The sequence below is a fragment of the Tursiops truncatus genome, chromosome 3 (genome assembly GCF_011762595.2).
Source record: "Tursiops truncatus isolate mTurTru1 chromosome 3, mTurTru1.mat.Y, whole genome shotgun sequence".
Classification (NCBI taxonomy): Eukaryota; Metazoa; Chordata; class Mammalia; order Artiodactyla; family Delphinidae; genus Tursiops; species Tursiops truncatus.
The window spans coordinates 157,599,620-157,626,394 of NC_047036.1; the positions used below are offsets into that span (position 1 = coordinate 157,599,620).

At 57.8% G+C, this 26,775-nt stretch overlaps 1 protein-coding gene across 5 annotated transcripts in view; it reads right to left on the bottom strand.

Moving 5' to 3' along the window:
• Positions 1 to 22,557, bottom strand: part of NOTCH3 (notch receptor 3) — a 34,437-nt gene extending 11,880 nt beyond the window's left edge. Inside the window, exons 1-27 of one of the 5 annotated variants that reach the window (XM_033853775.2) lie at positions 21,811 to 22,556; positions 19,094 to 19,172; positions 15,646 to 15,788; positions 15,227 to 15,565; positions 15,012 to 15,134; positions 14,701 to 14,934; positions 13,693 to 13,848; positions 13,419 to 13,604; positions 12,661 to 12,774; positions 12,304 to 12,417; positions 11,508 to 11,741; positions 11,277 to 11,387; positions 10,597 to 10,789; positions 10,370 to 10,521; positions 10,036 to 10,149; positions 9,457 to 9,612; positions 8,326 to 8,551; positions 7,718 to 7,919; positions 7,358 to 7,511; positions 6,794 to 6,978; positions 6,095 to 6,227; positions 5,752 to 6,009; positions 5,552 to 5,670; positions 4,539 to 5,104; positions 2,794 to 3,126; positions 713 to 867; positions 393 to 615 (exon numbers count right to left, since the gene is read on the bottom strand). In XM_033853775.2, coding sequence (XP_033709666.1) covers positions 393 to 615; positions 713 to 867; positions 2,794 to 3,126; positions 4,539 to 5,104; positions 5,552 to 5,670; positions 5,752 to 6,009; positions 6,095 to 6,227; positions 6,794 to 6,978; positions 7,358 to 7,511; positions 7,718 to 7,919; positions 8,326 to 8,551; positions 9,457 to 9,612; positions 10,036 to 10,149; positions 10,370 to 10,521; positions 10,597 to 10,789; positions 11,277 to 11,387; positions 11,508 to 11,741; positions 12,304 to 12,417; positions 12,661 to 12,774; positions 13,419 to 13,604; positions 13,693 to 13,848; positions 14,701 to 14,934; positions 15,012 to 15,134; positions 15,227 to 15,565; positions 15,646 to 15,788; positions 19,094 to 19,172; positions 21,811 to 21,925 — 5,117 coding nt within the window. In that variant the 5' untranslated portion in view covers positions 21,926 to 22,556. Of the gene's footprint in view, positions 1 to 392; positions 616 to 712; positions 868 to 2,793; positions 3,127 to 4,538; positions 5,105 to 5,551; positions 5,671 to 5,751; positions 6,010 to 6,094; positions 6,228 to 6,793; positions 6,979 to 7,357; positions 7,512 to 7,717; positions 7,920 to 8,325; positions 8,552 to 9,456; positions 9,613 to 10,035; positions 10,150 to 10,369; positions 10,522 to 10,596; positions 10,837 to 11,276; positions 11,388 to 11,507; positions 11,742 to 12,303; positions 12,418 to 12,660; positions 12,775 to 13,418; positions 13,605 to 13,692; positions 13,849 to 14,700; positions 14,935 to 15,011; positions 15,135 to 15,226; positions 15,566 to 15,645; positions 15,789 to 19,093; positions 19,173 to 21,810 lie in introns of all 5 variants that reach the window. The other 4 variants (XM_033853776.2, XM_033853777.2, XM_033853779.2 and 1 more) reach the window with 4 other exon arrangements.
• Between the last annotated feature and the right edge of the window lie 4,218 nt (positions 22,558 to 26,775).

Genomic DNA, 26,775 nt, shown 5'->3' on the forward strand with positions numbered 1-26,775 from the left:
TGATATTGGGGGCCATAGAGGATACGGTCACGGAGCCAGCAAGGGATTGGGATGCAGACAGGGATCACGAGATCAGTAGTCATGTGGGAACAAATTTTGACTATCAGGGTGAAATCTGAGAAGCTGTGGTCAGGGAGGGTTCAGGGTAGAGTCAGAGTAGGATCTGAGTGAGGGAACTGGATCATAGGAAATGGGGCCAAGGGTCACGCATCAGGGGTGATTCCCAGGGATCATCGAGTCAGTGGTCAAGGGGATGAACACTGGGTTTCCAGGCTGGAGTCTGAAGTTAGGGTCAGGTAGGGGTCAGAGGTCAAAGTCAGGTCAAGGTGGGCTCAAGGGCTCACAAAGCCCCACAGTCAGGGACAGGGAATGGGCTGAGTCAGGGTCCTCACTTCATGCCCAGAGCGTCTTGGCCCACGGGTTCCCGCCGGCCCTTGTGGCCAGCTGCAGCATCCTTGTGCAGCGCGAAGCCCTCGGGGAACCAGAGGGTGCTGTGCTCACGCTTGCGGCGGGCCACCATGACGCCCAGGACGAGAATGACCAGCAGGAAGACGGCGCTCGCAGCCAGCAGGGGCAGTAGCGGCACGCTCGGCTCCGGCAGCTCCAGCGGTTCCCCTGCGGGCAGGAAGCAGGGGTCTCAACCAGGGGCCGAGGCCCACCCCACCATGGGAACCCCGGTTCCACCCTCATCACCCGCCAGGCTGGCCCTCACCCCGTGCCGCCCGCAGTGGGTACGGGAAGTCAAGGCGCTCCACCGCTGACAGCGCTCCCAGATAGTCTGCCGCACTCTGGGCGTCGGGAAAACAGTGGTCATTCTCAGGCGACTGCAGGCACAGACGGTTGTCAATCTCCAGCATCACCACAGAGCTGCGGGGACACAACAGAGGGACAGGGAGATTCAGCAGGCACTCCTACAAGCCCTGCACCCTGCCCCACTCCCCTGCACCAGGCCCCACTCCCCTGCACCAGGCTCCAGCATCTCTACTCACCATGTCACCACTGCCCCCTATCTAGCATCCAACTCCACCACAACCCCAAAACCAGTCTTTTTTTAAATACACTTACTATATATTCGGTGATATTAAGGATATTTATTTTTTTAACTGTGATCATGGTATTATCGTGTTTTAAAGAAAGAGCTTATGTTTTACAGAAACATACTGACATGTCTACGTACGAAATGACATGCTATCTAGAAATTCTTTCAACATAACATGGGAACTAGAACAAACTGAAGGGACTATGCATGAAATAATAACGGCCATATGTGTTCATTGTCAATGCTAGGTCCTAGGTATCTCGACGTTCATTACCCTGCTCTGTTTTTGTATATGTTTAAAATTCTTTATCAATTCCCCAAACGAGTCTTGCTGTGGCCACCAGTGTCCTCTGAGCCATGAATCCAATGGTCATTGTTTTCATGTCGACTTCTCCTTTATCAGGTTGGTGTATCCATCTCCTGCCTGCTATGAGCATTGGCTTCTAACAGTTGACAGCTGCCTCTCTGGCCTCAGAGAAGTGGGGATCCCTTTACTTGGGAGGTGACACCCCTTAGGGAAGCCTTCAGCCAGGGATTGGCTCATGTGGGGTGTACAAAAGCTGGCCCTCCTGTCTCAAGGTGGGACCAACTTTGAGGTGCTATTCACCCTCCAGAGCCCTCCAAGGGATCAGGCTGAGGCCGGACCCTGGCTGAGGCTACCTCCTGCCTCAGTTCCTCCCCTGCCCCATCCTACTTCCCTCATTCCCTGTCTACTGAGAGCACGCTTCCAATACGTCACATGTATCTGAATCTCCATCTCAGGCTCTGCTTCCAGGAACCCAACCCTCCAAACATTTTCATTCTTTGGGATACCCAGTGCCCTGGGCCCTGGCTCTCCTCCTTCTCTTTTCTGAGCTAATTTCCTTCAACCAATCCTCAGGACTCAGTGTCCCCAGATGATCCTTCTGTCCCCACATCTCTCCCCACTTCTTTGTGTCCCTCCCATGGATGCAATGATTGCCAAACCCTTTTTTCTTTCTTCTCTCAATCTTCTGACCCCAACTGCCTCCTGAGCGTCTCTCCGAGACCCCCAGATCCCTCTGGAAGCCCCAAAGTAACCCCTGGTTTTCACCCTGTGTCTTCATCTTGATGAGACCACTTCCAGCAACTCGGTCACCCCAGCCAGGGACTGGCGCACCCATCAACTATCCTCTCCGTCTCCCCCATCCCAGCCATACCCAGGCAGAGGCCCTGCCCCTCATCTCTAGCCTCCAGCCCTCCTCCCTGTGGCACATCTCACTCTGCTCAGAAGCCACATCGCCCTTCTGGCCCCTCTGCCAGGCCCCCAGCAGGAGAGTTCTATATTTTCCATTTCTAAAACAAACAAAAAACGACACATGCCCTTAAACACTCTGCTATACCCCTGCCTCTCCAGAAGGAAATAGTGCTAGACCAGGGGCTATTCTGTTCCCCCAGAGGACCCTTGCCCATGTCTGGAGGCATTTTGGGTTGTCACATCTTAAGGGAGGGCAGGTGCGTTGCCTGCATCTAGTGGATAGAGGCCAGGGATGCTGCTAAACATCCTACAGCGCACAAGACAGGACAGCCCCTCACAGCAAAGCATGATCCGGCCCCAAATGTCAACGGTGCCAAGACTGAGATGCATGTATTGTATGACGCTGTATGTATTGCCAAGAAGGCTCTCCCAGATGTTAAGGGAAATAAATGCACAAGACCTGAGGAATGGTGCCCCTTCCCACGCCCGGCCTAGCGTCTGCGTGGGCACCATGGCTCCCCCGGGGGGAGTCACTCACCCGATCACCTCAGGGGCCAGCTCCCGCCGATTCCGGGATTCGGAGCCAGGACCAGGCCGGTGGTAAGGGAAGACCATAGCCTGGCCGTTCTCATCCAGACGGAAGCGCAGAGAGGTGCGCAGGATGCCACTGAGCCGCTGCAGGAAGTCGGCACTGGAGCGCAGCAGCTCCTCCGGCGGCAGCAGCACAGTGAGCACCAGGACACCTCGGGCCAGCAGAGCTGGCACCTCACCCGCACAGTCCAGTCCATCCCAACCGCACTCCTCTGTGTTGCAGCCCTGGTCGCAGCGGCCGTCGGCAAAGTGGTCCGCGCAGTACTTCTCATACACCGGGCTGGGGACAGAGAGGGGCGGGGTCAAGGGAGCCTCCAGCTCCGCGGCACGCAAACACCACAGAGCACCCAGACCCTGGAGACAGCGCAAGCGCAGAGAACTGGAATGTATCCACGTGCTTGTGGAATGTATCAGGCTTTCTGCAAACACAGCCATTGCTTTGTAACTATTAATAAGTCAATAACTACTGAGAGCCACCTGTTATGTGCTGGGCGCTACTGTAGGCTCTAAGGATATGGCCCCAACATAAATCCCTACCCACGTGGAGCTGGCATTACAGTGGGCGGAGACGGATATTAAAGGAGATGAATGAGCAGAATATACAGCATTTCGATCACACACCAATAAAGGCTAAATTTAGGCTAAATTTAAACACACACACACACACACACACACACACACATCTATATGGAATTAAATGCTAAGGAAAAAAATAAGGCTGGGGGTGGGTGGCCAGGGAGGAGCTCACTGAGAAGGTCATTGCTTGAGCAAAAACTTGAAGGAGGTGAGGAAGGAGCCATGTGGCTTCCTGAAGGAGAGCATTCCAGGCAGAGGGAACAGCCAGTGCAAAGGCCCTGAGGTGGGGCCAAGCCTGGGGAATCTGAAGAATGGAAGAAAGGCCAGGGTGGCTGGAGCAGAATGAGCAAGGGGGAGAGTGAGGGTGGGAATGAGGACAGGAAGATAAAAGTAAGGAAAGGGTTCCAGGCGGAGGAACACACAGAGGGTCACACAGAGCGCAGCACAGGGATGGACAGATGGAATGCATAGGACAAATAGGGCTCATGAACGGACATAGAGAATGGCAGAAGAGGGGCAGGAATAGACATGCAGGAGCATGGACAGATGGATGGGCATATAGAGGGGCAAAAAGGGTGTGTGAAGGGACAGAAGGACAGAGAGAAGAGGCACATGGATGCACAAAGATGGACAGATGGGGCATACAGATGGACAGACTGGCATAGAGACAGACAGATGGACAGATGAGGTCCAAGGATGGACAAGCAGGTGTGCAGACAGACAGTTGGGTGTATAGAGGGACAAAAGGAATTCATGGATGGACAGAAAGACAAACAAACAGGCCATAGGGAGGGACAGATGGAGTGCAGAAGCAGACAGAAAAACAGACAAAAGGAGCACATGGATGAACAGACAGGTGGGCACACTGACAGACAGGCAGGGAACAAGGATGGACAGACAGGGCACAGGAATGGGAAGACAGACAGACAAGTGACACATGGATGGGCAGACGGTACACCAAGAAACAGACGGGTCAAGTGAAGGCACAACCCAACAGACAGATTAAGGATTGACTGACAGACCAAGGCAAACGGATGGGCCGATAGAGAGGCAGGGCCCATGGATGGTCAGATGTGACACATGGACAGACAAGACACAGAGTGAGGACCGGCTCACTTGCAGGTGCGCTCCCGGCCGCCTGCGCGGCAGTCGAAGTTGTCATAGAGGCAGGCGGGCGAGCTGCAGGCGGGGTCGCAGCGGCTGTTGTTGAAGAGGAGCCAGCACTGCAACGCCGCACACTGCCGCCAGGGGTCGCTCACGCTCAGCGAGCAGTCGCCGCCATCCCAGCCGCAGCCTGGGCTGTTGCACTCCCGGTCACAGCGCTTGTCGCCGCTTTTGGCCTCGCAGGCGGCTCTCGGGCAAGACGGCTCCTCGGGGGCCTCGGGCACCGCTGCAGGTATCTCACAGCGCGGCCCAGCCCAGCCTGACGCGCACGCGCAGCGGAAGAAGGGCGCCAGCGTCTCCGGGCGGCAGGAGCCCCCGTGGAGGCAGGGGGAGGTCACGCAGCTGGCATTGGCGGCTCCCAGTGTCGACCCCCGGGAACCCCGGCAGGCGGGACCCGACAGCCCCGGGGGACAGGCGCAGCGCGGTCCACGGACCGTCTGCTGGCACGGGACGCCCACGGGGCACTGCAACTCCCAGCAGGAACGTGCCACCCGCTCGCAGCGCGGGCCGGAGAACGGCTGTGGGTTGGGTGGGGGGAAAGGAGAGAAAAAAAAAGTGCGGGGGCAGGGGATGGAGGGAGAGAAGGAGAGGAGACAGGGAGGAAGGAGGGAAAGAGAAATGGAAGGGTGGAGAAGAGGATTGAGGGTTGAAGGGGGAGAGAGAGGGGAATATGGGGGATCAGGACTTGGGAAAGGTTGGACCTCCAGTCTCCCCAGGTCTGGCTCAACCTCTCCCTCTTGCACTGGAGCCCCACCTTGCAGGTAAGCCCAGCCTTCCCCAAGAGGCCACAACTCCAAATTCCAGAGGGACACACACACACAAACACACAACCTCCAGGTAATTTCAACATTTCCCAGAAACCCCTTCCATCTTACACCTCTTCCCTGCTAAAGCCACACCCTACCATGAGGGCATGATCCCACTCCTCTCCCAGAGACGTTGACGTGAGTGTCCACCCCACCTACCGGGACACAGTGGCAAGAGAAAGTCAGAGCTCCCCCAGCGCCGGGGTTGGGGTGGCACTGGCCTCCATGCTGGCATGGCTGCGACTCACAGGGAGACAAGACGGTCTGACAGTGGGGACCTGGGCAAGCAGAAGCACGTGCATCAGCCACAATGCGGAACACAGGCAGGATCGCAGGCCAGCCCCCTCTCCCATGCTTACCTGTGAAGCCGGCATGACAAAGGCAGTGGAAGCCCCCACCTGGGTCCTGCAAGCAGTCCCGGGTATGTGCCGCATGGCAGGCACCTGGACGACACTCATTGATGTCCGCCTCACAGCGCAGGCCGGTGTATCCCGGGGGGCAGGTGCAGCGGAAGCCACCCACCAGGTCCACACAGGTACCATTGTGCAGGCACCGGGGGCCCGGGTCCAGGGGTGGGCCTGGGCCACAGTCATCCTCATTAATCTCGCAGAGCACGCCTAGGGGAAGGGGGGATGGGGAGCAGTCAGGAGCGGTCAGAAACCCAGCCTCCCGTCCTGTCCCCCAACCCTGACACTGGCCTACCCAGCGTTCCTGGAGGACACGAGCAGAGATAGCGGGCCACAAGGTCAATGCAGACGCCCCCATGCTGGCAGGGCTGGGAGGCACACTCGTCCATGTCATCCTCACAGTTGTCACTAGTGTAGCCAGCTGGACACTGCGGTGGGGGTGAGGCAGGGACCCACTCAGCCCAGAGAGACACAGATACTCGCCATGAAGATACAGAGACTCCCAGTGCAAAAGGACATGCCCAGTGTGCAGAAACACACACACACCCAGTACATGGAAACACACCCAGACATGGAAGGACACGCAGGCACAAGGGCTACAGATACACTCAGTGCAAAGGGACACACACAATACAAATGCACAAGACAGACCCACAGGAGAAACACCCAGATACCCAGATACACACAAGACACACACAACCAGAGATGCACATTCAGACACTGGTACATGCATTCATACCCAAAGAGACACCATGCACAGAGACACACATAGAGATGTCCAAGAAACAACCAAAGACAGAAGTACACCCAGACAGAGACACCCTAAGATCTACCCAGAATGACACCCACAAAGATATACCCAGAGTCACAAAAGCAAAAACGCAGACATGCCTAGAGAGAGACACCACACCAGGCTATAGACACACAGAGATGTGTAGCCAGACCCACCCAGGAGTGACTAGCTCCCCTGTCCCCTCCACTGGGCACTCCTTACCTCGCACACATAACCTCCCATGTAGCCTCGGCAGGTGCCCCCATGCTGGCAGGGCTGAGCCAAGCAGGGGTCCACCTCCTGCTCACAGTGACTGCCTGTGTGGCCCTCTGGGCACACGCAGTAGTGGGAGCTGTCCTTGTCCACGCACTGCCCACCAGCCTGACACAGCTGCTCCAGAGGCACCCCTGGACAGAGGAGAGCAGCGTCAGGCAGGCTCCCTCCTCCCGGCCCACATCACACACAGCACCACCCAACACCCCCAACTAGCTTCAGTCACCAAGGTCTCACCCACACTCTGTCAGGTTGTCACACATCCCCTGAAACTGACATGCACACACCTTCGAAGCTCACGCCAGCTCGGTCACACACAGCGTTGCAGACATCCTGGTTGTCTCATGGTGATACACATACGCACCGTCCTTGTCCTGGCCAGCTGTCACAGAGTCACATATCCCCACCATGTCTACGTGCTCTGTCGCACTCTCATTCGGCTCACACTAGCAGGAAGTATGTGCATACACACCCTCCCAAGCCCCCCAAACCCAGTCACGCGCACCCCCTCACCGATTTGGGCTGCAGCCTCTCTGCAGGGTAGACTCTGGATGTCGCAGAGGCGGCCGCTCCATCCCGAGGGGCAAAGGCAGTAGAAAGAGGCCCCGGTCCGGGCACAGTGGCCCCCATTCTGACAAGGTGTGCGGCTGCACCAGTCTACCAGCGTCTGGAAAGGAAGGCCGCGGTGTCTGCTCTTGGGGACCCTTGAAAACGGACCCAGCTTCTCCTCCAGAGTCCTGGGCAGGCTCCAGAATACCTCTCCAGATTCCTCCCCCAGGATCCAGGCAGGCTTCCCAATCAGAGTACCCAGCAGGCCCCTCCCTCAGACTATCCTTCTAGACTCTCCCCCAAGACTCCAGTGACCCCGCCCACCTGGCACTGCGTGCCGGTGAAGCCTTCAGGGCAGGCACAGCGGAAGCCGGGGTGAGCGGCAGTGCAGACGCCCCCGTGCAAGCAGGGTCGCGAGAGGCAAGGGTCGGCCTCGTGTTGGCAGTGTGTGCCAGTGTAGCCCAGGCGGCACAGGCAGCTGAACGAGTTCACACCATCCACGCAGGTCCCACCATTGAAGCAGGAGCTGGAGGGAAAGGAGGGGCGCGTCAGGCCCCGCCCCCTCAAAGGCCCCACCCTCCCCCATGGGCCCCTTCTAGCTTTGAGTGGGTGAAACCCCTACCCCAAGGAGAAGCTGCAGTCCCAGCAGAGGCCCCTCCCCGTCCTGTCCCTTAGCCCCGATATACCAGGTACTTCTGGGCTACGTGGAAGCCACGTGGAGACCCCACCCTGGTCTGGCCTGGCTCCCTCAGGGACCAGGGTACCTAAGGTGACCTCCCAACAGAGGGCCTGCCCCTTCCCGGACACGAACCCATCAGGCATCAGAGTCCTGAGGTGGGTGCCAAGCCGAGGACTCCCCTTGTCCCCACTCCTCAGGTCCCACTCCCCATCCGATGCCAGGGCCCCTGACTCCCAGGACAGGCCCCACCCACCTGGGGCTGCAGTCAGGTAGGTCCTGCTCGCAGAGGAAGCCTCCATAACCCGGCGGGCAGGTGCAGGTGAAGGAGGCCACGTGGTCTGTGCAGGTGCCTGGGCCGCAGGGGCTGCTCAGACACTCATCCACATCTCGGGCGCAGCGGGGCCCAGCAAAGCCAGGTAGGCAGGAGCAGGAAAAGGAGCCCACTCCATCCTGACATGAGCCACCATTCAGGCAGGGGTCTACGATCAGAAAGGAGGAGGTCTGGTCACACAGCTCGCCCCCTGTCAGTCCAGCCTGACCTGGCCATGTCTTGTGCAGAGGGGAATTAGGAGAAGACCAGGCTTAATTGGGAGGGGCACATTCGGCCAGGGGGATCAAACTCCGTCCCCTCTGTGGCCTCACCCCCTCCCTTATCTGGAAACCTCGCCTATGTGGCAGGGGGGAGGGGTTGGAGAAGCCAAAAAAAGGTCCCTTTGAGCTGCCAAGTACTAGTTGTGTCTGCTTAAGTCCCGGGCTCAGCACAGGAGGTGTCCTCCAGGCCTGGGCTAGCCAGTAAAGTGGCCACTGACCACATGTGGCTCTTGAGCCCTTGACATGTGGCTGGTCCAATTTGAGACGTACTGTAAGCATAAAACAGACACCAGATTTCAGATTGTGAAGACTCAGTATGAAAAACAAAAGAATGTAAAATATCTCAATAATTTTAAATTGATTATACTGAAGTGATAATATTTTTATGTTATTAGGTTAAATAAACCTGTTTTTGTTTGTTTTGTTTACTTTTTAATGTGGCTATTAGAAAAAATTTAATTCATATGTGGCTTGCGTTATTTGTCCATTGAACAGTGCTCCTGGAGACTCACTAGGGGCCTGTTATCTCATACTTCACACACAATCCTAACTTGCTTGCTGCCAGAGGCAATCTGTATAGGCTTCAGAGTCCTCTCCCAGCTCATCCCTCTACTTGCTGCATGACCTTGGGCAAGTCACTTAACCTCTTTGGGGCCTCAGTTTTCATGAGCAAAATGGGGAAAGTAAGATAACTGTGGAGATGAAATGAAAACACAGTGCTAGGCACATGCAGGGGCTTGATGAACCTGTTCCCTAGGTCAGCACCCCCCACCAAGAGCTCCCCTGAACTCACTGGGGTCACAGTCATCGATGTCCTGATCACAGGAAGAGCCACTATAGCCCTCGTGGCAGGTACAGCTGAAACTCCCTGCCAGGTTGGCGCAGGTACCATGGGGACCACAGGGTGAGGGGCCAGCACATTCATCCACGTCCTGCTGACATCGTGAGCCTGGGGGTGGGGAGTAAAATAACACAGCGGGTTAGAAGGCGCAGGGTAGGGTCTGAGGGTACGTGGCTCTCAGGAAGAACCTGAAGCCTGAGCTGGGCATTTTGCACACACTGTTCCAGAACTGCCTTCTCCTTGTTTCAGAGGGTGGTGAATGCATTCTGTGACTGAGGTGTGCTCCTCCAGGCTGTCCCCAAAACTCTCAGCCTGATTCCTAGCTTCCCCAACCCCGTAGCCCTTCCTCTTCTTCTGAACTGACCACATCGGCTGCAAGTGTCTGTGTCTAGCTCTGTTTCTTCTCAGAAGGAAGCTCCCCTAAAAGGCAGGACCAGGAGTGACTCCCTCTCTGGGTCCCCAGCATCACCCCGTATGGGGCAGGTTGCAAAGGAGATGAGGGAGAGGAAGAGGAAGAAGCAGCTGATATACCTTGCCAACCAGGGGGGCAGGAGCAGACAGCCGGCTGGCCAGGGGCAGACTCACAGTAGCCCCCATGTTCACAGGGATTTGGGGTGCAGGGGGACAGCAGCTCACACTGACGGCCTGTAGTGGGCAGGCAGAGTGAGACAGTCTTGAGAGATTCCATTTTCCCATCTCCCCCCAAGGTCCCCACCTTGATACCCACTTCCCAAGCTCCTGGGTAGGGATGGGAGAGGAAAAAAAGTGGGGGGGGGTATTAATGCAGAGAAGGAAGGAAGAATGGAACAGAAGGGAAATGAGAAGGAAAAAGGCAGCCCTGGGGAGGGAAAGTGGGGACACGCACCCTGGACACCAGGGGGACAGGTACAGCGGAAGCCCGTTCCATCACTGGTGCAGGTGCCGCCTGCCCAGCAGGGATGGGATTCACAGGCATCTCGAGCGAGGCTCTGACTGCACTGAGGGCCACTCCAGCCAAGCTCACACACGCAGCGGAACCTGAAGGGCGAGGCAGTCAGGGCTGGCAGGAGGGCAGGGAAGCAGTGGGGATCAAGGGTTGGGGAGAGGCCTCACCCTCCAGGCGCGTCGTGGCAGACGCCATGACTGCAGGGTTCTTGGGCGCAGGGATGGCTTGGGGGAAGACAGAGCGGGGGCAGGGAGCCAGGTGGGCAGAGGCATTGGAAGCCATTTTCACCATCCACGCAGGAGCCCCCCTCACCGCATGGGCTGGACGCACACTCGTTGATCTCCACGTTGCAGAGAGGCCCTGGGGAGCAGGCAGACAACCTCGTCCCAGAACGAGGATAGCCGAGCCTACCGGGGAGGGACAACCTTGCCCCATTTAGCAGAGCCACACCCTTGAACAAGGACAATCTCATTTGCTTCACAACACATCATCTCTTGTGCAAATTAGGATACCCACCTCCTCAACCCAGAGATACCTTGCTCCAAATCATCCTTGCCTTGTCCCCAAACTTATATGAAATCACTTTCATTTCCACCAAGGGTTACCCTGGCCCCACTCAGAAACACCTCAATCCCTGAGTCTGAACACCTTCCTGTACGTTCCAGGATAATCTTGAGCTAATATGGGGACAACACGCCAATGAGAGAAAGCACTGTCTCAGGGCAAAGCGTGGACAACCTCGTTGGACCAGAGTGTGCAAAGAGAGGGGCGAAACCTGGCCAAGAAAGATGGGTGATTTCACCCTCACCCTATAAAGACCTCCATTCCGCGTCAGCCACTTGCCCACCTGTGAAGCCAGGCTGGCAGACACAGTCATAGCGGTTGATGCTGTCCCGGCAGATTCCAAAGGTGCAGGGGTTGCTAGCGCAATCATCAATGTTCACCTCGCAGTTCACACCTGGGGAAGGGCAACATGACAGGGATTGCCACCACTGTGCCCTACCAGGAGCACCATTCCCGAACCCTCTGTGTCCTACCAGATGTACTGTTTCTGCCCCAGCCCAGCCCCCGGCCCCACCTGTGGTGCCGGGAGGGCAGCGGCAGAGGTATTTGTCCACCAGGTCTAGGCATTTGCCACCGTGGCGGCAGGGTTGGCTTCGGCACTCGTCCACCTGGCTTTCACAGCGCGTGCCGGTGTAGCCCGGGGCACAGGCGCACGAGAAACTGGCGATGCCATCCACACAGCGCCCATGGTGGCAAGGGTCTGGCGAGCAGTCATCCACGTTGTGCTCACACACCGTGCCCTCGAAGCCTGCGGGGACAGAGGGTCAGGCTCCGCCCACTGGCCAAGGTCCTGCCCACAGCCGTGGCTTCTGCCCAACTCTGGCTCAGCTCTACCTCAGGCCCGGCCCATCGAGCCAACAGGAGGCGGGCTCAGTTCAGGCCCTGCCCCCGAATGTAGCTCCATTCCATCCAGCTACACGCTCCAAGCCTCGTCCCTGCCCAGGACCCTACCGCAGTTAAATCCCACCCCTAGCGTGACCCTGCTTCCAATCCTTACACTATCAGCCCTGATTTGCCTCGCCCTCCCCTGGAAATGGGGACACATGGGAGGTGCCTGGGGATGTAGGGGGTCGGACCCCACCCCTCCAGTTAAGTGCACACCTATCCTGCTAGACCCTTTGGCCTCACCCCCAGCCTTACCTCTGCTTGTGTCCATCATTGGCTCCGCCTCCTGGCTCTTTCATTGGCCCTGCTGAGGTCCTGCCTTGCTGCAGCCCTGCCCCCAACTTTTCCCCAAGGTAATTATTGGCCCTTTCCCCCACTAGCCCCGCCTCCAGACTCTTGCCAACTCGTCACTGGCCCTCCCTCACCCTCTGCGCAGCGGCACTCATAGCCATCCGGCTGGTCCACGCACTTGGCTCCATTCCGGCAGGGTGTGCTGGCGCATTCATCCACGTCCAGCTGACACATAGCCCCGCTGAAGCCTGGAGTGGGGGGTGTGGGAGGAACAGAGGGCCAGACAGGGTCAGAGCAGTCACCCCTCACCAGAGCTGCCTTGTTTGGGTGGGGAGTCCATTTACTTAGTTTTAAATTAATTCCAATGTTTTTCATAAGGTGGTTTCTGTTATGATAGGTAACCACTAACATGGTCTTATAAGCTCTCATCCTGGAGCCTTTGCCCCTTCAGAGACTCGTCTTTTTCAGGTTCCCTGGCCCAGAGTCCTCACCCGAGGGGCAGGTGCAGCTGAAGCCATTGACTCTGTCCTTGCAGACTCCGCCGTTGACACACGGGCTGCTCTGACACTCGTCCATGTCCACCTCACAATAAGTGCCTGTGAAGCCTGGGGGTAGAGGGAAGGGGATTAGGGCAATGGGGGTTAGCTTCCGGTCTGAAGGGAGAGCAACGGGGGACGTACCCCCTTCCCACTTAACACACAGTTCCCCTGAGCCTTGGCCTTGCTGCCTCCCAACCCTAGATTCAGTTTTTAGACTCAGGCTGGACCTTCATTCAGCTGTGGCCCCAACTGGTTCAAGGCTTATGAGACTCCGTATGGGCCTTGCCTTCAGACCAGCCCTTGCCCTCTCCGGTCCTCAGACTCTGTCTTGTCCCTAGGTCCCAGCCTCAGGGCCCACCACAGCCTTGTGCCCAGCCTCAATCCCATCCCCGGCATCAGTGCATTTCTGTCTGCAGGCTCCGCCTTGATCACTCCAGACCGTGGTCCTGCCCTCATGTCATTGCCACCCCATAGTGTCCAGACTCCACTCCCAGCCCATCTGAGGTTCCACCGACTCCACTTGACCATGCCTGCAACCTTGCACAAGATCCTGCTCTGGCTCCGCCTCCACCTCATCCCAGGCTTCAGCCTCACAGTCCCAGCTCCCTCCCCTCACCGCCCCCCCCCAGCCTGAGGCTTTTCTCACCCCGCCTCCCCACCTCAGGCCCCTCCCCACCTCAGGCCCCGCACCAGCCCCGCCCACCACACACCTGCCATGCAGATGCAGGTAAACTGGCCTATACGGTCAAGGCACGTGGCCTGGTTGCGGCAGGGGCCGGAGAGGCACTCGTTGACATCGGTCTCGCAACGCGGACCAGTGTAGCCACGGCCGCACTGGCACAGGAATGAGCCCTGTGTGTTCACGCACCGGCCCAGGTGCTCACAAGGGTTGGCACCTGCAGGAGGAGTCACAGAGGGTGTAGGTGTGGCCAGCTGACCACTGCCTCTCCCCTCCTTCCCTACTCTCAGACAGCGCCCCCTCACCAATGGAACACTCATCCACATCCTGGTCACACGCCCCGCCTGTGAAGCCAGGTGGACAGGTGCAGATGGCCCTGCCGTTCACCGGGTTCGTGTCGCAGATAGCATCCTCGTGACAGGGGTTGCTGACGCAGGCGTCATCCAGATGACACAGAAGTCCTGGGAAGGAGTAGGTAGAGGTCAAGGGCAGATATGCCCCCCAGCTCTGCCCAAAGCTCCCACACCCCCAAATATGGTTTTGTGTTTTGTTTTTACTAACCAGCATTGTATTTAGTAGCTATTTCTCCCCAATCATTTATTGTGAAAAGTTCAAACATACAGAAAGTTTATTCATATACCCACCACCTAGATTCAACTATTGTAAGCTTTATCTATCTTTTGTTCTGAACCATTTGAAGTTGGAAGCAACCACATATTGTTTGTTTGTTTGTTTGTTTGCGGTATGCAGGCCTCTCACTGTTGTGGCCTCTCCCATTGCGGAGCACAGGCTCCAGACGCACAGGCTCAGCGGCCATGGCTCACGGGCCCAGCCGCTCCGCGGCATGTGGGATCTTCCCGGACCGGGGCACGAACCCGCGTCCCCTGCATCGGCAGGCGGACTCTCAACCACTGCGCCACCAGGGAAGCCCCACATATTGTTTTTAAATCTACTGATTCTTTTTCTGATTATAAAAGGGTCCTACCATCAAGTCTTTGCTTCTGCAGTACCCTCTGTCTGACATACCCTTCCCTCCATTTCCAAGTCCCCCTCCCAAACACCTCCTCTGACCTTTGCCACTTCCCTTTGGACTTTTTCCCCTCTCTTTCTCAGTCACAGTTTAGCTCTAAATTCCCATGGTTTTTGCCCTGGACTGTTTGCCAGCCTCCTCCCAGGCCTCTCCCAGGCTTATCCTTCACCCCAAATCTAGCTTCCAGCATAATCATTCTAATACTCAAGTCAGACTCCATCCTTGCCTCTACTCAAGAACCATCAATGGCTCCCTGCTGCCTACAGGGAAAACAGCCACTCACCAGTTTTGCCCATGGGGCAGGCACAGTAGAAGGAGGCCACACGGTCATGGCAGGTGGCCCCATGGAAGCACACGGCCGTGGCACAGTCATCAATATTCTGACTGCAGCTCTCGCCTGTCCAGCCATTGACACACACACAGCTGTGGCCACCCAGCGTGTTGAAGCAAGTACCCCCATTGTGGCAAGCGTTGGGCTGGAGCTGACACTCGTCCACGTCCTCCGTACAGAATTGGCCTGTGGCACACAGATGCACCAGTCTAGTCACCTGGTGCATGCCGACCCAAGGTCTTCCCTCTAGTCCCACTGCTCACCTGTCCACTCAGGAGGGCACTGGCAGTTGTAGGTGTTGACACCGTCCACACACGTCCCCCCATTTAGACATCGGTGCCCTGGACAGTCGTCCACATTCACTTCACAGTTCTGGCCCTCGAACCCTAGCATGGGAGGAGGGAGCAAGGATGGTCATTGCCAGGCTGGCCTGCTGTCCCCCCACCTCTGCTGCCTCCCTTAGGTACAGCTCCCTCACCAGGAAGGCAGGCACAGTCATAGGTGAGGTCGCCACTCTGTCTACAGGTGCCCCCGTTACGGCACGGCGAGGGGGCACAGGCCACCAAGGGGCTCTCACACAGTGGCCCTGTGTAGCCAGCTGGGCACTGGCAGCGGAAGGAGCCAGGTGTGTTGAGACAGGTGCCACCATGGCGGCAGGGTCCGCCCATCCGGCACTCATCCACGTCGCTTCGGCAGCTGCGGCCCTGGTAGCCAGGTGGGCAGGAGCAGACGTAGCGGCCATCGGACCCCACGGAGCAGCGGGCACCATGGGCACAGGGGCTGCTGAGGCAGGGGTCTGGCAGGGAGCAGTCTGGGCCTGGACGGAACCAGAAAGGGTGAGCCTGGGGCTGACCACACCCTTGCCTGCCCCGGGCTCCCTTCCAGACCCTCCCTTACCTCGGAAGCCACGGGGGCAGCGGCAGGAGAACCGGGCGGTGCCTGCCACCACCGAGCTCTGGCAGACACCATGGCCAGCACAGGGGCCGGAATGGCAGGGGTCTTCCAGCTGACACCGTTCACCCACCCAGCCTGGTGGGCACCTGTGGGCAGAAATGACCTGGTGGGGAAAGTGAGGACAGGACGGCCCCAAACACAGAGATATGCACAAGAAAGACAAGAAACACACAAGCAAACACACACGCATACTCATTCATCCATGCAACAAATATTCCCTGAGCACCTACTAAGTTCTTAGCAAGAGGAATACAGCAGCAAACACAATTAAAGTGGTCCCTACCTTCCTGATGTTCACAGCCAGGTCCGGCAAAGAGAAGATATACAAATAATGAATTAATAAACAACATGCCGGGGTGGGGCGGTGGTGAGGGCCATGAGGGCCATGAAAGATGTAGTGGGTTGAGTGGTGGCCCCAGAAAAGTTATGTCCATGTCCCAGTACCTGTGACTGTGACCTTATTTGGAAAAAGAGATGTAATTAGTGATGTAATTATATGATGGACGTCAAGATGAGGTCACCCTGGGTGATCCAGGTGGGCCCAAAATTGAGTGACAACTGTCCTTACTTACAAGTGAAAGGCAAAGGGAGATTTGAGAGAAAGAGAAGGCCGTGTGAAGAGACTGGAGGAACACCTGGAGGTTCTAGAAGCTGGAAGAGGGAGGGAAGGAAGGACTCTCCGCTAAAGCCGTTGGAGAGGCTGTGACTGCCAATACCTTGATTTCAGACTTCTGGCCTCCAGAACTGCGAGAATAAATTTCTGTCGGTTTCAACCAGTTTGTGGTAACTTGTTACAGTAGCCACAGGAAACTAAGACACAGGATAAGGAGGATAGTGATGGGGGTGGGGAAAAGGCAAATACATTTTCACAGTGAGGGAGGGAGTCATGGGGCTGTGTGGGGAAGAGTAGAGGAAACGGGAAATGCAAAGTCTCAGATTCCCAGGCACACACAGACAGACCCCAAAATATACACAGATACACAGAAGGACACACCAACACGATGTGTTGCCCTGGCAAATACTCAGATACCAACCCATAGCCTCATTCACGAATATGGACTCTCACATGGATAGGCAGGAGAACCCCCACCAATCCTCAACTCCTTTCCTGGGGGCACATAACTACCCTTCCTTCCGTTGAGAGGAGGAGGTGGCCACCAACGCGGGTGCCCTCTTGTTGGAGGAAAGTCCTTCAGCCTGCAGCCCCCTCCAAACCCACCAAGGCAACCTTGAACGTGCGGGTAAATATGGGGGTTGGTCTTAAGACCAGAAACTTCCAGACGGTGGGGTCAGAGGGAGGGGCTTGGAGAGACAAGAGGGTCCAGGCCCGTCCCCCGACGCTACCCACCCCTCGCGCCGGTTCCTCCTCTGGCTTGTGCAGGTCGCTCGGGGCTAAACTTAAGTAGCTGACTCAGCCTTTAGCGTCACCCACAAGATCCCCTCACCCCAGCCCCCACTGAAACAAGTCGGGGCACGGCCGGGTGCAGATGGTGTAAGAAGGGGAGAACCCAGCTCCCAAGCGCCCTCTCCCAAGGCCCTCAGGCCAAGGACGGCAGCCAAGACTGCTCGCCGGGAGAGGAAGTGCTGCTCTGGGCGCCGAGAACTGCGCACCGCCCCCCGCCCACGTCAGGCAGGGCGTGGCCGCGCGGCCCCCTCCCGGCGCCCCGGGCGGGTTCCCACGCTCTGCGCCCCGCGCCCCTGCCGACCGGTCTGGCTGGTTCCAGCTTCGCCCGCGCCCCACCCAACCGCCTGTGCTTTGCGGGAGACGGGCGGGGGCAGGGGTGTGTGTGTGGCGGGGAGAGCACGGACTTGACGGGGTGGACTGGCTGGGGAGGCGAGCACTAAGAGATAGAGACAAGGGTTTGAGAGCCTACTTTGAAGGTGAGAGTTGGGGGATCCATGGAGGGGTGACAGATTGGGGCGACCCCGAAAGGACACGAGAATTTGGAACCTTGAAGGAGACTGGGGGTGGGGGGCGTGGGGAGTGCTTCCCACGGCCCAGGTCTGGGGACTGAGCTCTCTCCACTCCGGGCGATCCGGGCTCCGGGCCGCCGCGTGGGCCGGTGATTCACCTGTCGAGGGGCGGGGCAGCCGCGGGCGCATTCACCTGTCGGCAGCATTCCAGGCGCGGAGCTCCAAACGCAGGCGCCCGGCCACGCGGCTCCGCCTCCCAGATGAGTAGCTCTGGGTAAGGTCCCACTTTACCCCCGACTCCCACCGTCCCAACCCGAGGAACCCGCTCAACCAGGCTAAGACCCCCACCCAGGTGAGCCACAGTTGTGCTCCAAAGTGCGTGTGTAACTTCAAAGGGGCTCTAACGTCAACCCAGACCACCCAGCTTGGACCTGGCACACATGTTGCTGAATAAATGGATACATTAATGAATCGATCAACAGCTAGTGGGTGAGCTGCTTTTACTAATGATAATATTATAGAAAGGAACCAAGCATTTCCCCATAACCTTGAGAGGTTCCACCTTATGGCACCTATTTCCTGTGTCCCTACCATTATTAATAATGATAATCCCATTTATTAAGCATTTACTGAATGCCCAACACTATGCTGATTGCACCATAGGAAGGGTCTCAATCTTTACAGTCAGCCCCATAAAGGAGGGAACTATTATTGCCCCATTTTCCAGATGCAAAAACTAAGGCACAGAGAGCTCAAAGCACTTGCTTTGAGGCCAGAATTCAAACTGAGTTCCGTCTGCCTCTGCTCAGCAATATCCCAGGCCCGGCCCTGCCCTGCTCCCGCAATCCTCTGTCTTTCCTTGCATTATCCAACATTGCATTTTGGGGGCCCCTTCTGGTCACAAGCCAAGGAGAAGCACCCTGTGTCACAGATCAGTGAGGTTGAGGGAGGGGAAGTGACTCACTCAAGGTCACACAGCAAGAAAGTGGCAGATCAGGGCTCTTGTGTCCCCACCACTAAATCTTGAGACGTGGGAATGTGCAGATGCTGTACCCACTACTACCAAGCCACTGTCACTAGTGCCTGAAAATTTGTTGATTGAGTAACTACCTGTCCATCAGGGGATTTACACAAGACCTCAGGCAGCAGAGAATTCTGTGAAGTTGGCGTTGATGGGCCCTTTTTTTTTTTTTTTTTTTTTTCTAGATGGGCCCGTTTTTAAGACTGGGACACTGGGGCTTAAAGAGTTTTAAGTCTCAGGCCATCGGCAACATGATATGGGATTTGAATCCAGGCCAGGCAGACTCCAGAGCCTCTGCTCCTAACTCTGCTGCATTCAGTGGGGAAACAAGGGGTTGCCCAAGCCATACACATGTAGGAAGTGGTAGAAGCCTCTGTGATGAACACAGAGGCAGGGGGAGAAGACAGACCGCCTCCCCGGACAGGGCCCACTCATGGCTCAGAGCCAGGCACTCACAGGCAGGCAGCCTCCCGGGAGGGCAGCTGGGTGCAGCGACCTCCATTCGCACACGGGCTTCCATCCAGGCAAGAGGGCGCTGGGTAGGGGTGAAGGAAGGTGGGGGTGTCAGGAAGGCACCCAGGAACCCCAGCCCAGAGTGAGACTCCCTCCTTTCCTCCCCAAGGCAACAGCTGCGCCAGGCTGGGGGCGTCTCTGCGAGTGCTGGGAGCCCCCCATCCACAGTTCCCACGGCCCCCCACCCTGGCCCCAGCTGTTAGGGCTGCAGCTGTCCCTGCCAGCTCGAGCCCTGGGAACCACAAGGCAGGGGTGGGCAGGAGGAGGGGCCGACTTATGCCAGATGTGGGCGCTCAGAAGCTGCCAGAATGCGGGGGGGGGGGGGTGCTAAGGCAGGAAGTGAGGGTGCTGCTGAGTGTTGAAGGGAGGTCTGGGACTGTGTGCCCAGATCCTGGGGTTGTGGAGGGGGCAGTGGCGGGGAGTCCTAGGGGCATATGGGTCTTCCTTCCGCTGATGTTGGGCATCTACTCCAGCTGGGCAGGCCTGTGTGCTAGGTCTGGGGAGAGATGCCAAGGCATGTACTCCATGTGCCTCCAGCATTGGGTGTTGCAGGGATAGGGTTTGTATTGAAGGGAGGGGCAGCCGGCACAAGATGTGGGCTGCCCTGTCCAGTGTCGCCATCCCTGAGGGCTGTGTCCCTCTGGGGTGTGGCACAGTCGAACTGTCCTGTCAGATGGGTCAGGGGCGTGGCGGGGTGTGAGCTAGTGGAGAATTGTGTGTGCCAGCAGGTGTGGGGCTGCTGTGTGCATGTGTGCCTGTGTGTGCATGTATGAGAGAGAGAGAGAGAAAGGGAGAGGAAGAGGAAAATTAGAAAAACAGAGACAGACATAAAAGAGGAAACTAGAAGCAGGCAGGCAGAGAGAAGGAGATAGAGATGGACAGAGACAGATTAAAAAGGGAGATAGAGATGGACAGAGACAGATAAAAAGGGAGAGATAGAACAAATTAAGCTGGACATGGGAATGCACCAAACAGGGCTTCTGTCCCCTTCCTCAAGGGACAAGCAGACAGGACACTATTACCCAGACAGGAGCCCGTGGGTGTTTGCGAACTCACACTGGGGGCCACATGACACAAGCCGTGGGCCCTGCTGAGCTGTGGGCCCTGTGAGCCACATGTGTGTTTGCGTGACCTGCATGGATGTAGAGGATTATAGACTGAAACTTTTTGTGTGTCCATGTATGTGAACTATGTATCTGGGTATATAGCTGTGTGTCTGTGTGTGACCTCTGTGTGCCTGGGTGTGTCTGTGTATGGGTTGGATGTGCCCGTCTGTCTGCATGTGTGAGCTGGGTGTAGGCATGTCCTTCCATCTATGTGCATCTGAGTGTGTGCAGGCAGTGTGTGTGAGGTCTTGGGCTGGTGGTGCAGGGTATGTGTGAACATGTGTCACTGTATGTGCATGCGAGTGTGAACCCATGTGAGCTGTGTATGTCTGTGCCTTGTGTGAGCTGGGTGTATTCCTCTGCAGGTGTACTCTGTGCGTGTGTGCGCACGCGCACGTCCGCATCTCTGCATGTGCGACCCAAGACTGTGTGTCCTGTGAACGTGTGACAGGCCATGTGGGTGTGCGCTGGCCTCGCGGGGGCGGCTGCTCCTGCCTGGTCCTGCCCCATCGACCCCGGGGCTGAGCTGGGGAGGCCCATTTCCTCCCGCAGCCCCCACCCCTCCCAGTGCTGAGCCCCACGTCAGGGTCCAGAGACCCAGGGCCAGGGCTACTCGGCCCGCATCCCTTCCCTGCCGGCCAGGCCTCCCTTTACGGGGTGCACCCCTGCAGTCCCGGCCCGGGCCCCGCCGCTGTCCCGCTTTGTCTGGCAAAGAAAGCGCGAGGCTGGCCGGGGGGAGGGGGTGTCTAGACGGCGCGGCCATTGTCCCGGGCGGGGGAGGGGAGAGTGGGGAGGGGGAGGGGCGGGGTCCCCCGGCAGGCTGGGTAGGGGCTCGGGCTGCGGGGAGGGGGCGCCCCCTGCCCTCCCCTCCCTTCCCAAGGCGGGGACGGGGTCCCGGGGCCGTCTGGTCCTGGCAGCCAGGGGCGGGAGCGGGGCCGCGGGCGGGGGAAGGGGCGCGGGCGCAGCTCTGGCTCCAGCTCCAGCTCTGGGTCCGGGTCCGGGTCTTGCCGCGCTCCGGCCTGGGAAGTTTTCTCCGAGTTTAGAGCTCCGAGAACTTCGCGCCACCTCCCCGCCCCCCGCCCGGCCAACCCTGCTCGGAGTAGGGTGGGGGGCTTTTGTGTGAGGGGTCCCCGACGTGGGGGTACTTGGGTTCCAATCGTGACCTTCCCAGGACTCCAGACGGGCGTAGGTTGTGAGAGAGCCCCAGATTCTTGGTTACCCACGCCCCCGCACCACCACCCCCCGCGCCAATCTTGATCCCCGCACCTCGAGCTCCCAGTCCTGGGCTCCTGTGTCCCTTCATTCCCAGCTCAGATCTCCCCTGGGCCCCAGTTCCTCGGGCTTCTGGGGTCCTGCCTCGCCCCCACTCCCAATTCTGGGTCCCTGACCCCCGGGACTGCCACACAGTCCCCGGGCTCCTGCGCTCCCTGTCTCTGCTCTCTGGTCCTTGGTTCCCAGGCCCGCCAGCCCCAGTCTCGGGGAGGCCTGGCACTCCGTTCTTACCCTTCCCCCACCCACTCACCCCATCCCGCCCGCCAGGTCCCGGCCCCTCACCTGCAGCCCCCGGCCCCGCTAGCAGTAGCAATAAGGGCAGCGTCCGCACGGACGGCAGGGGTGGCGGCGGCGACATCAGGCGACGGCGGCGGCGGCCCCGGGGCCCCGGCCCCATGGCGGCCGGCCGCGACCCTTCCTCCTCCCTCCTCCCTCCTCCCTCCTTCCCTGGGCTCCTGGCGCGTCCGGGGCCAGCCTCCGCGCCGCCAACTTCGCTGAAGTGAGACTGCCGGACAGCCCCGCCCCCAGCCCTGGGCGGCTCGCTCCGCCCCGGGGCCAGCCCTGAGCTCCCCCGCCCCCGGCCTGGCCTCCCGGGGTCCCTGCCCACCCTCCACCCACACAGCCTGGGACCCGAAGACCCTCTTGGAAACTCAGGCCAGCTCTGCGGTGAGACGCGGGCCCAAACAGCGTGACAGACACACCCAGCCTCCTGAACATCACCCCTGCTCCCCAACACCCATCCAGAGCGGGAGACACACACAGAGCCAAGACGCAAACACAGATACTCCCCCACCCCCGACACCCCGAAACTGAAGCCAGGCACGTCCTGCAAGGCTCATGAACACACAGCCAGGATGCACAAATGCAGAGGCATGCACAGAGCTTCCTGGGGACTTAAAATCTGAAACACTCACAAACGCTAAACTCAGGCCCCGCCAGACCTTGAGCCTTAGGCGATTTTTGCAGCCTCGGACCTCAGACACAGGCTAGGAGTCACGTGTGCTACCAAACACCCACAACCCTTCTTACTCTCAGCCCTCCCTGAAAGCAACCCCTTCCTCCTCACTACCCTGTGTGAACCCCAAATGTCCAACCCACCCCCCAGCCCCACCCCATACCCTACACAACTTTGCCAATCAGCCAGTCTTGCTCAATTTGATCAAACTGTCTTCTCCAAAATCAGTCATACTGCAAAGCCACTCTGCAGTGGGCTCTGTCCCTGTGGCAAGAATGGGGGCCCCAGAAAGGCCCCATGCCCAGCCCTAGAGAAGCTCTCAGTCTGGGGAAGAAAAAACCAGACACAGACACCCCCAGCACTGTGGGCTTAAGGGCTGGGCCAGAGGGAGGGACGAATCTGGGGAGGGCATGCAGAGGGGTCGGTGAGGGCTCTGCTGGGGGGGGGGGTGTTACTTATTCATTCATTCATTTATTCAACAAATAAATATAAAGCTCCAGCTCTATGTCCGGCTTTGTCCCAGAGGCTGGGGATACAGTGTCCTCCCCCAGGGAGGGCGTCACTGAGAAGGGTTCAGAGGGGCTCAGCCCAGAACTGGAAGAAAGACATCCCAGCAGAGACAGGTCTGCACCCAGAGGAGGGGGCAGAGTCAAGTCGGGAGGGAGGGGAGAGTGGGCAGCTCAGGGCTCGGGCTGGCCCTGAGGAGGAGGAGGAGGAGAAAGAGGCCAGGCTGACCTGTAAGTATTTGGCTCGGTGATGAGGCTGCAGGGAGGAATGGGTTGGGGGTGAGGTGCTGAAACCGAGGAGCCTGAGCGTCGCCCATGAGGCAGCTAAACACTGGGCCTAAGCATGGGGCACCAAGGTGGGAGACAGTCACAACTGACCGGGCCCAGTATGGGAGATGACCCCCAGCCCTGCTGAGGCTAGCAGATAGCCCAGCCACAGGGGACAGGAACTGAGGATGTCCTGCCACTCTCAACTTATGAGTGCAACCTCCATCTGGGAGGAGAGCTATCCACCCATCTTATGGGTCAGCCCCCATGGGGGTGGGTATCTGCCCATCTTATGGTGACTTGCTGAAGGCTTTCTAGAGGAAGAGCTAAGATTTGAACCCAAGTCTGAGTGACTCCAGGCCACGTGGAGTGAGAGGGGTGGGAATGGGGGTGGGGACTGGGCAGAGAAAAGGACAAGAGTTGCACAATAAGAAGGGCTTACTCACTGTGAGTATGCTGAGTCAACAGGCCCATGGGGCAGGTGCCGCCTAAGTCCTTCCCATGCCCATCACCCGAGGAGGAAATCCAAGCCCCCCAGCCCTGCTTTCAGAGCCTTCAGCCCCTCTCCAGCCCCTCCTGTCCCCTTCATCATCGCACTGAGGCAAACTCCATCTTCACCCAGCAGGCTTTGCACTCTCATGGCCTTTGCTCAGGTTTCTGCCTGGGACACCCAGCTAGTTAGAAGGACCCTTTTGCATTGCTTCCTCCCCAAGCAGGAACTCACAGCAGATGTATTCTCTTTAAAAATGCATTTCATAGGAGTTCCCCTGTGTCCTAGTGGTTAGGATTCCAGCCTTTCTTTCTTCCTTTTTAAAAAATATTTATTTATTTGGCTGCGCCGGGTCTTCGTTGCAGCACGCAGGATCTTCGTTGCCGCATGCTAGATCTTCGCTGTGGCATGCAGACTCTTAGTTGTGGCATGTGGGATCTAGTTCCCAGACCAGGGATCGAACCTGGGCCCCCTGCATTGGGAGCCTGGAGTCTTAGCCACTGGACCACCAGGGAAGTCCCAGATTCCAGGCTTTCACTGCCGTGGCCCGGGTTCAATCCCTGGTCAGGGAACTGAGATCCTACATGCCACGCAGCGTGGCCAAAAATAAATAAATAAATAAAAATGCATTTCCTTCTAGTTATAGGGAATGCTCTACTACTTCCTGCACATGCCACTGTTTTCTCCATGCTGGTCCCTCTTTCTAGCATGCCTATCCGTCCGCCATTCCTGTACCTGATGAACTCCTATTCTTCAAGATTCCAGTTCCAGGAAGCCCTCTCTGCTCCCCACCACCAGCTCTCCTAGTGCCCTCTTGCCCTACCGCTCGGCCTTGTCCACAGGGGGCTGGGGGTGTCTGTATCCTGCTCTTTCTTTGCTCCTCTATACTGGGGGCTCCCGAGGCGCCAGGCATCACCCAGCATGAGGTGGGCACTAAGGGGGCAACACGGGAGAGTTTGGTGACTCTGGAAGTGGCTGAAGGAGTTGGGATGCTTAGCCCAGAAGAGCCACCACTGGGGGCTCAGACCACTCTCTTCAGTACCATTCTAGGGATCTGGGGGTCCAGAGACTAGGGGTCCAGGGGGCAAAGATAGGGTCTTCAGCAGTGGGGGCTAGCTCCTCCCCTGACCCATCTGAGAAAGGACTTTCTGCTGGAAGAGATGCTCTAATAGGTGCTGATCTCCCTGTCACAAGGAGCAACCAAGAACCTGGACACACATTTTGCTAGGCAGGAAGTCCAAAGTCTGCTACCCTGTTGATCCAATGGCCCCCGGTCTGTGGCAGACAGAGACAGAGAGGGAGCAGTAATGGTGAGTATAGCATGGGGGGAGTGGGGACAAAAGGAAGATACCCTACTGGTGTCAGTCCCTTTCTGAAGCCTCCAAACTCTGAGGGCACCCAGTCAGCAAGGCAGAAGGTGAGCGTCCCCTCTCCAGGTTTCTGCTGCCCTCCAGCCACGGTGGCCGGAATAGCCCAAGGTGTCTGGATCCTTGAGGGACAGGACAGTCGGAGCAATTATTCCCACGGCTTTGCAGCAGACAGCTGCCCAGTTCCCAACGTGGTGGGGGTAGGGGTGGGCTTGAGCCGTCTCCCCTGCCCCTGCCGGCTGCCTTGGCCAGGGACTGCATTTCTCCTCAATGAGCTCAGTCCCCAGGGATGCGGGTCCTGGGGCCAAGCCAAGACACAGCTGCTGGGCCCAGGCCCACTGACCGGGAACCTGAGAACGTGCCCTTGCCTTATCCTCTTGGGACCACAGTCCTGTCCTCTACACATGGAAGCTGGGGCCAGGCTGTCACACCCAGGCAGTGGGCCATGGGAGCCCAACAAGAACCAGCAGGGGAGAGAGCTGGTGGGTATGGGGCCTGGGCAACAGTGGGAAGGCTGGATCCCAGGGGTTGTGGGCTGCAGACCCAGCCAGCTATCCTGGCCACTGCCTCCCTGGGGCTCTCTCATGCTCAAGTGGCTCAAGGCCACTGCCTCCCTGGCTCCCCGCTGCCCAGAGTGACACCCTCCTCACCTTGCCAGTTCCCCTTCCCTGTCTCCCAGGCTTCCCGGTTTTTGCACAGGCTGTGCCCACTGCCAGGAACACCTTTCTCATATTCGGGAGACTCCATTCACCTGACGGCTCACTCTGACCCTCCAGCTCTTCTCACCTTCATTCAGTCATTTGACAAACGTATACTGAGTAGTTAACTACTTGGTGCCAGGCCCTATGATAGGTAGAGGTGACAAAGACAGAGGTTTTTGCCCTGATAGGGGAGACAAACAAGTAACAAGAAGACAAACAAATAAGAACTATAGAATGTGCATGAGAAATGAAGAGATTTCAGCTCTAGGGGGTCAGGATAGGCCTCGCTGATGAGGGGACATTAGAACTAAGATCTGAAGGAGGAGAACAAGCCAGCGAGGCAAACAGCCTGGAAGCGTGTTCCAGGCAGAGGGAACAGCAAGTGCAAAGGCCCAGAGGAGAAAGGGGTGGGTAGAAAAGAAGAACAGCAACGAGGCCAGGATGCTGGGTGCAGAGTGAGCAAGGGGAGGGAGCTCAGGGAAGCTGATGGGGGCCAAGTTCCAAGGGGCCAAAGGGTCTGGGGTTGTATGAAAAGTACAGTGGACACCACTGAAGGGTTTTAGCAGGGGGAAGCTGATGTGATCGAGGCTGGAAAAAATAACACTGCCATTTCTTCTCCCAGGGAACCTTCCCTGCAGTTTCCCATGGTCTCCTCTGGCTCCTACGGCCTCTTCCGTTTCAACTCCGACCACTCCATGTGACCCTACCTGCCTCCCACGTCATTCTGAGCTCTGTGGGCCTCTGTCTTGCTGACTACTGAATCCCCAATGTCTAGCACAGAGCCTGGCACATAGTAGGTAAAATAATTGTCAGTTGAATGAATGAATATACCCAGCACATCTCGGGGGAAGAGCAGGACCCAGGAGCTGGGACCCGAACCTGCTCAGAGCCAGCCTTTGAGATGTCCCTGTCTGGACACAGACATGTCTGGCCTCCGTTAGATCAGAGCTCAGTCAGAGGA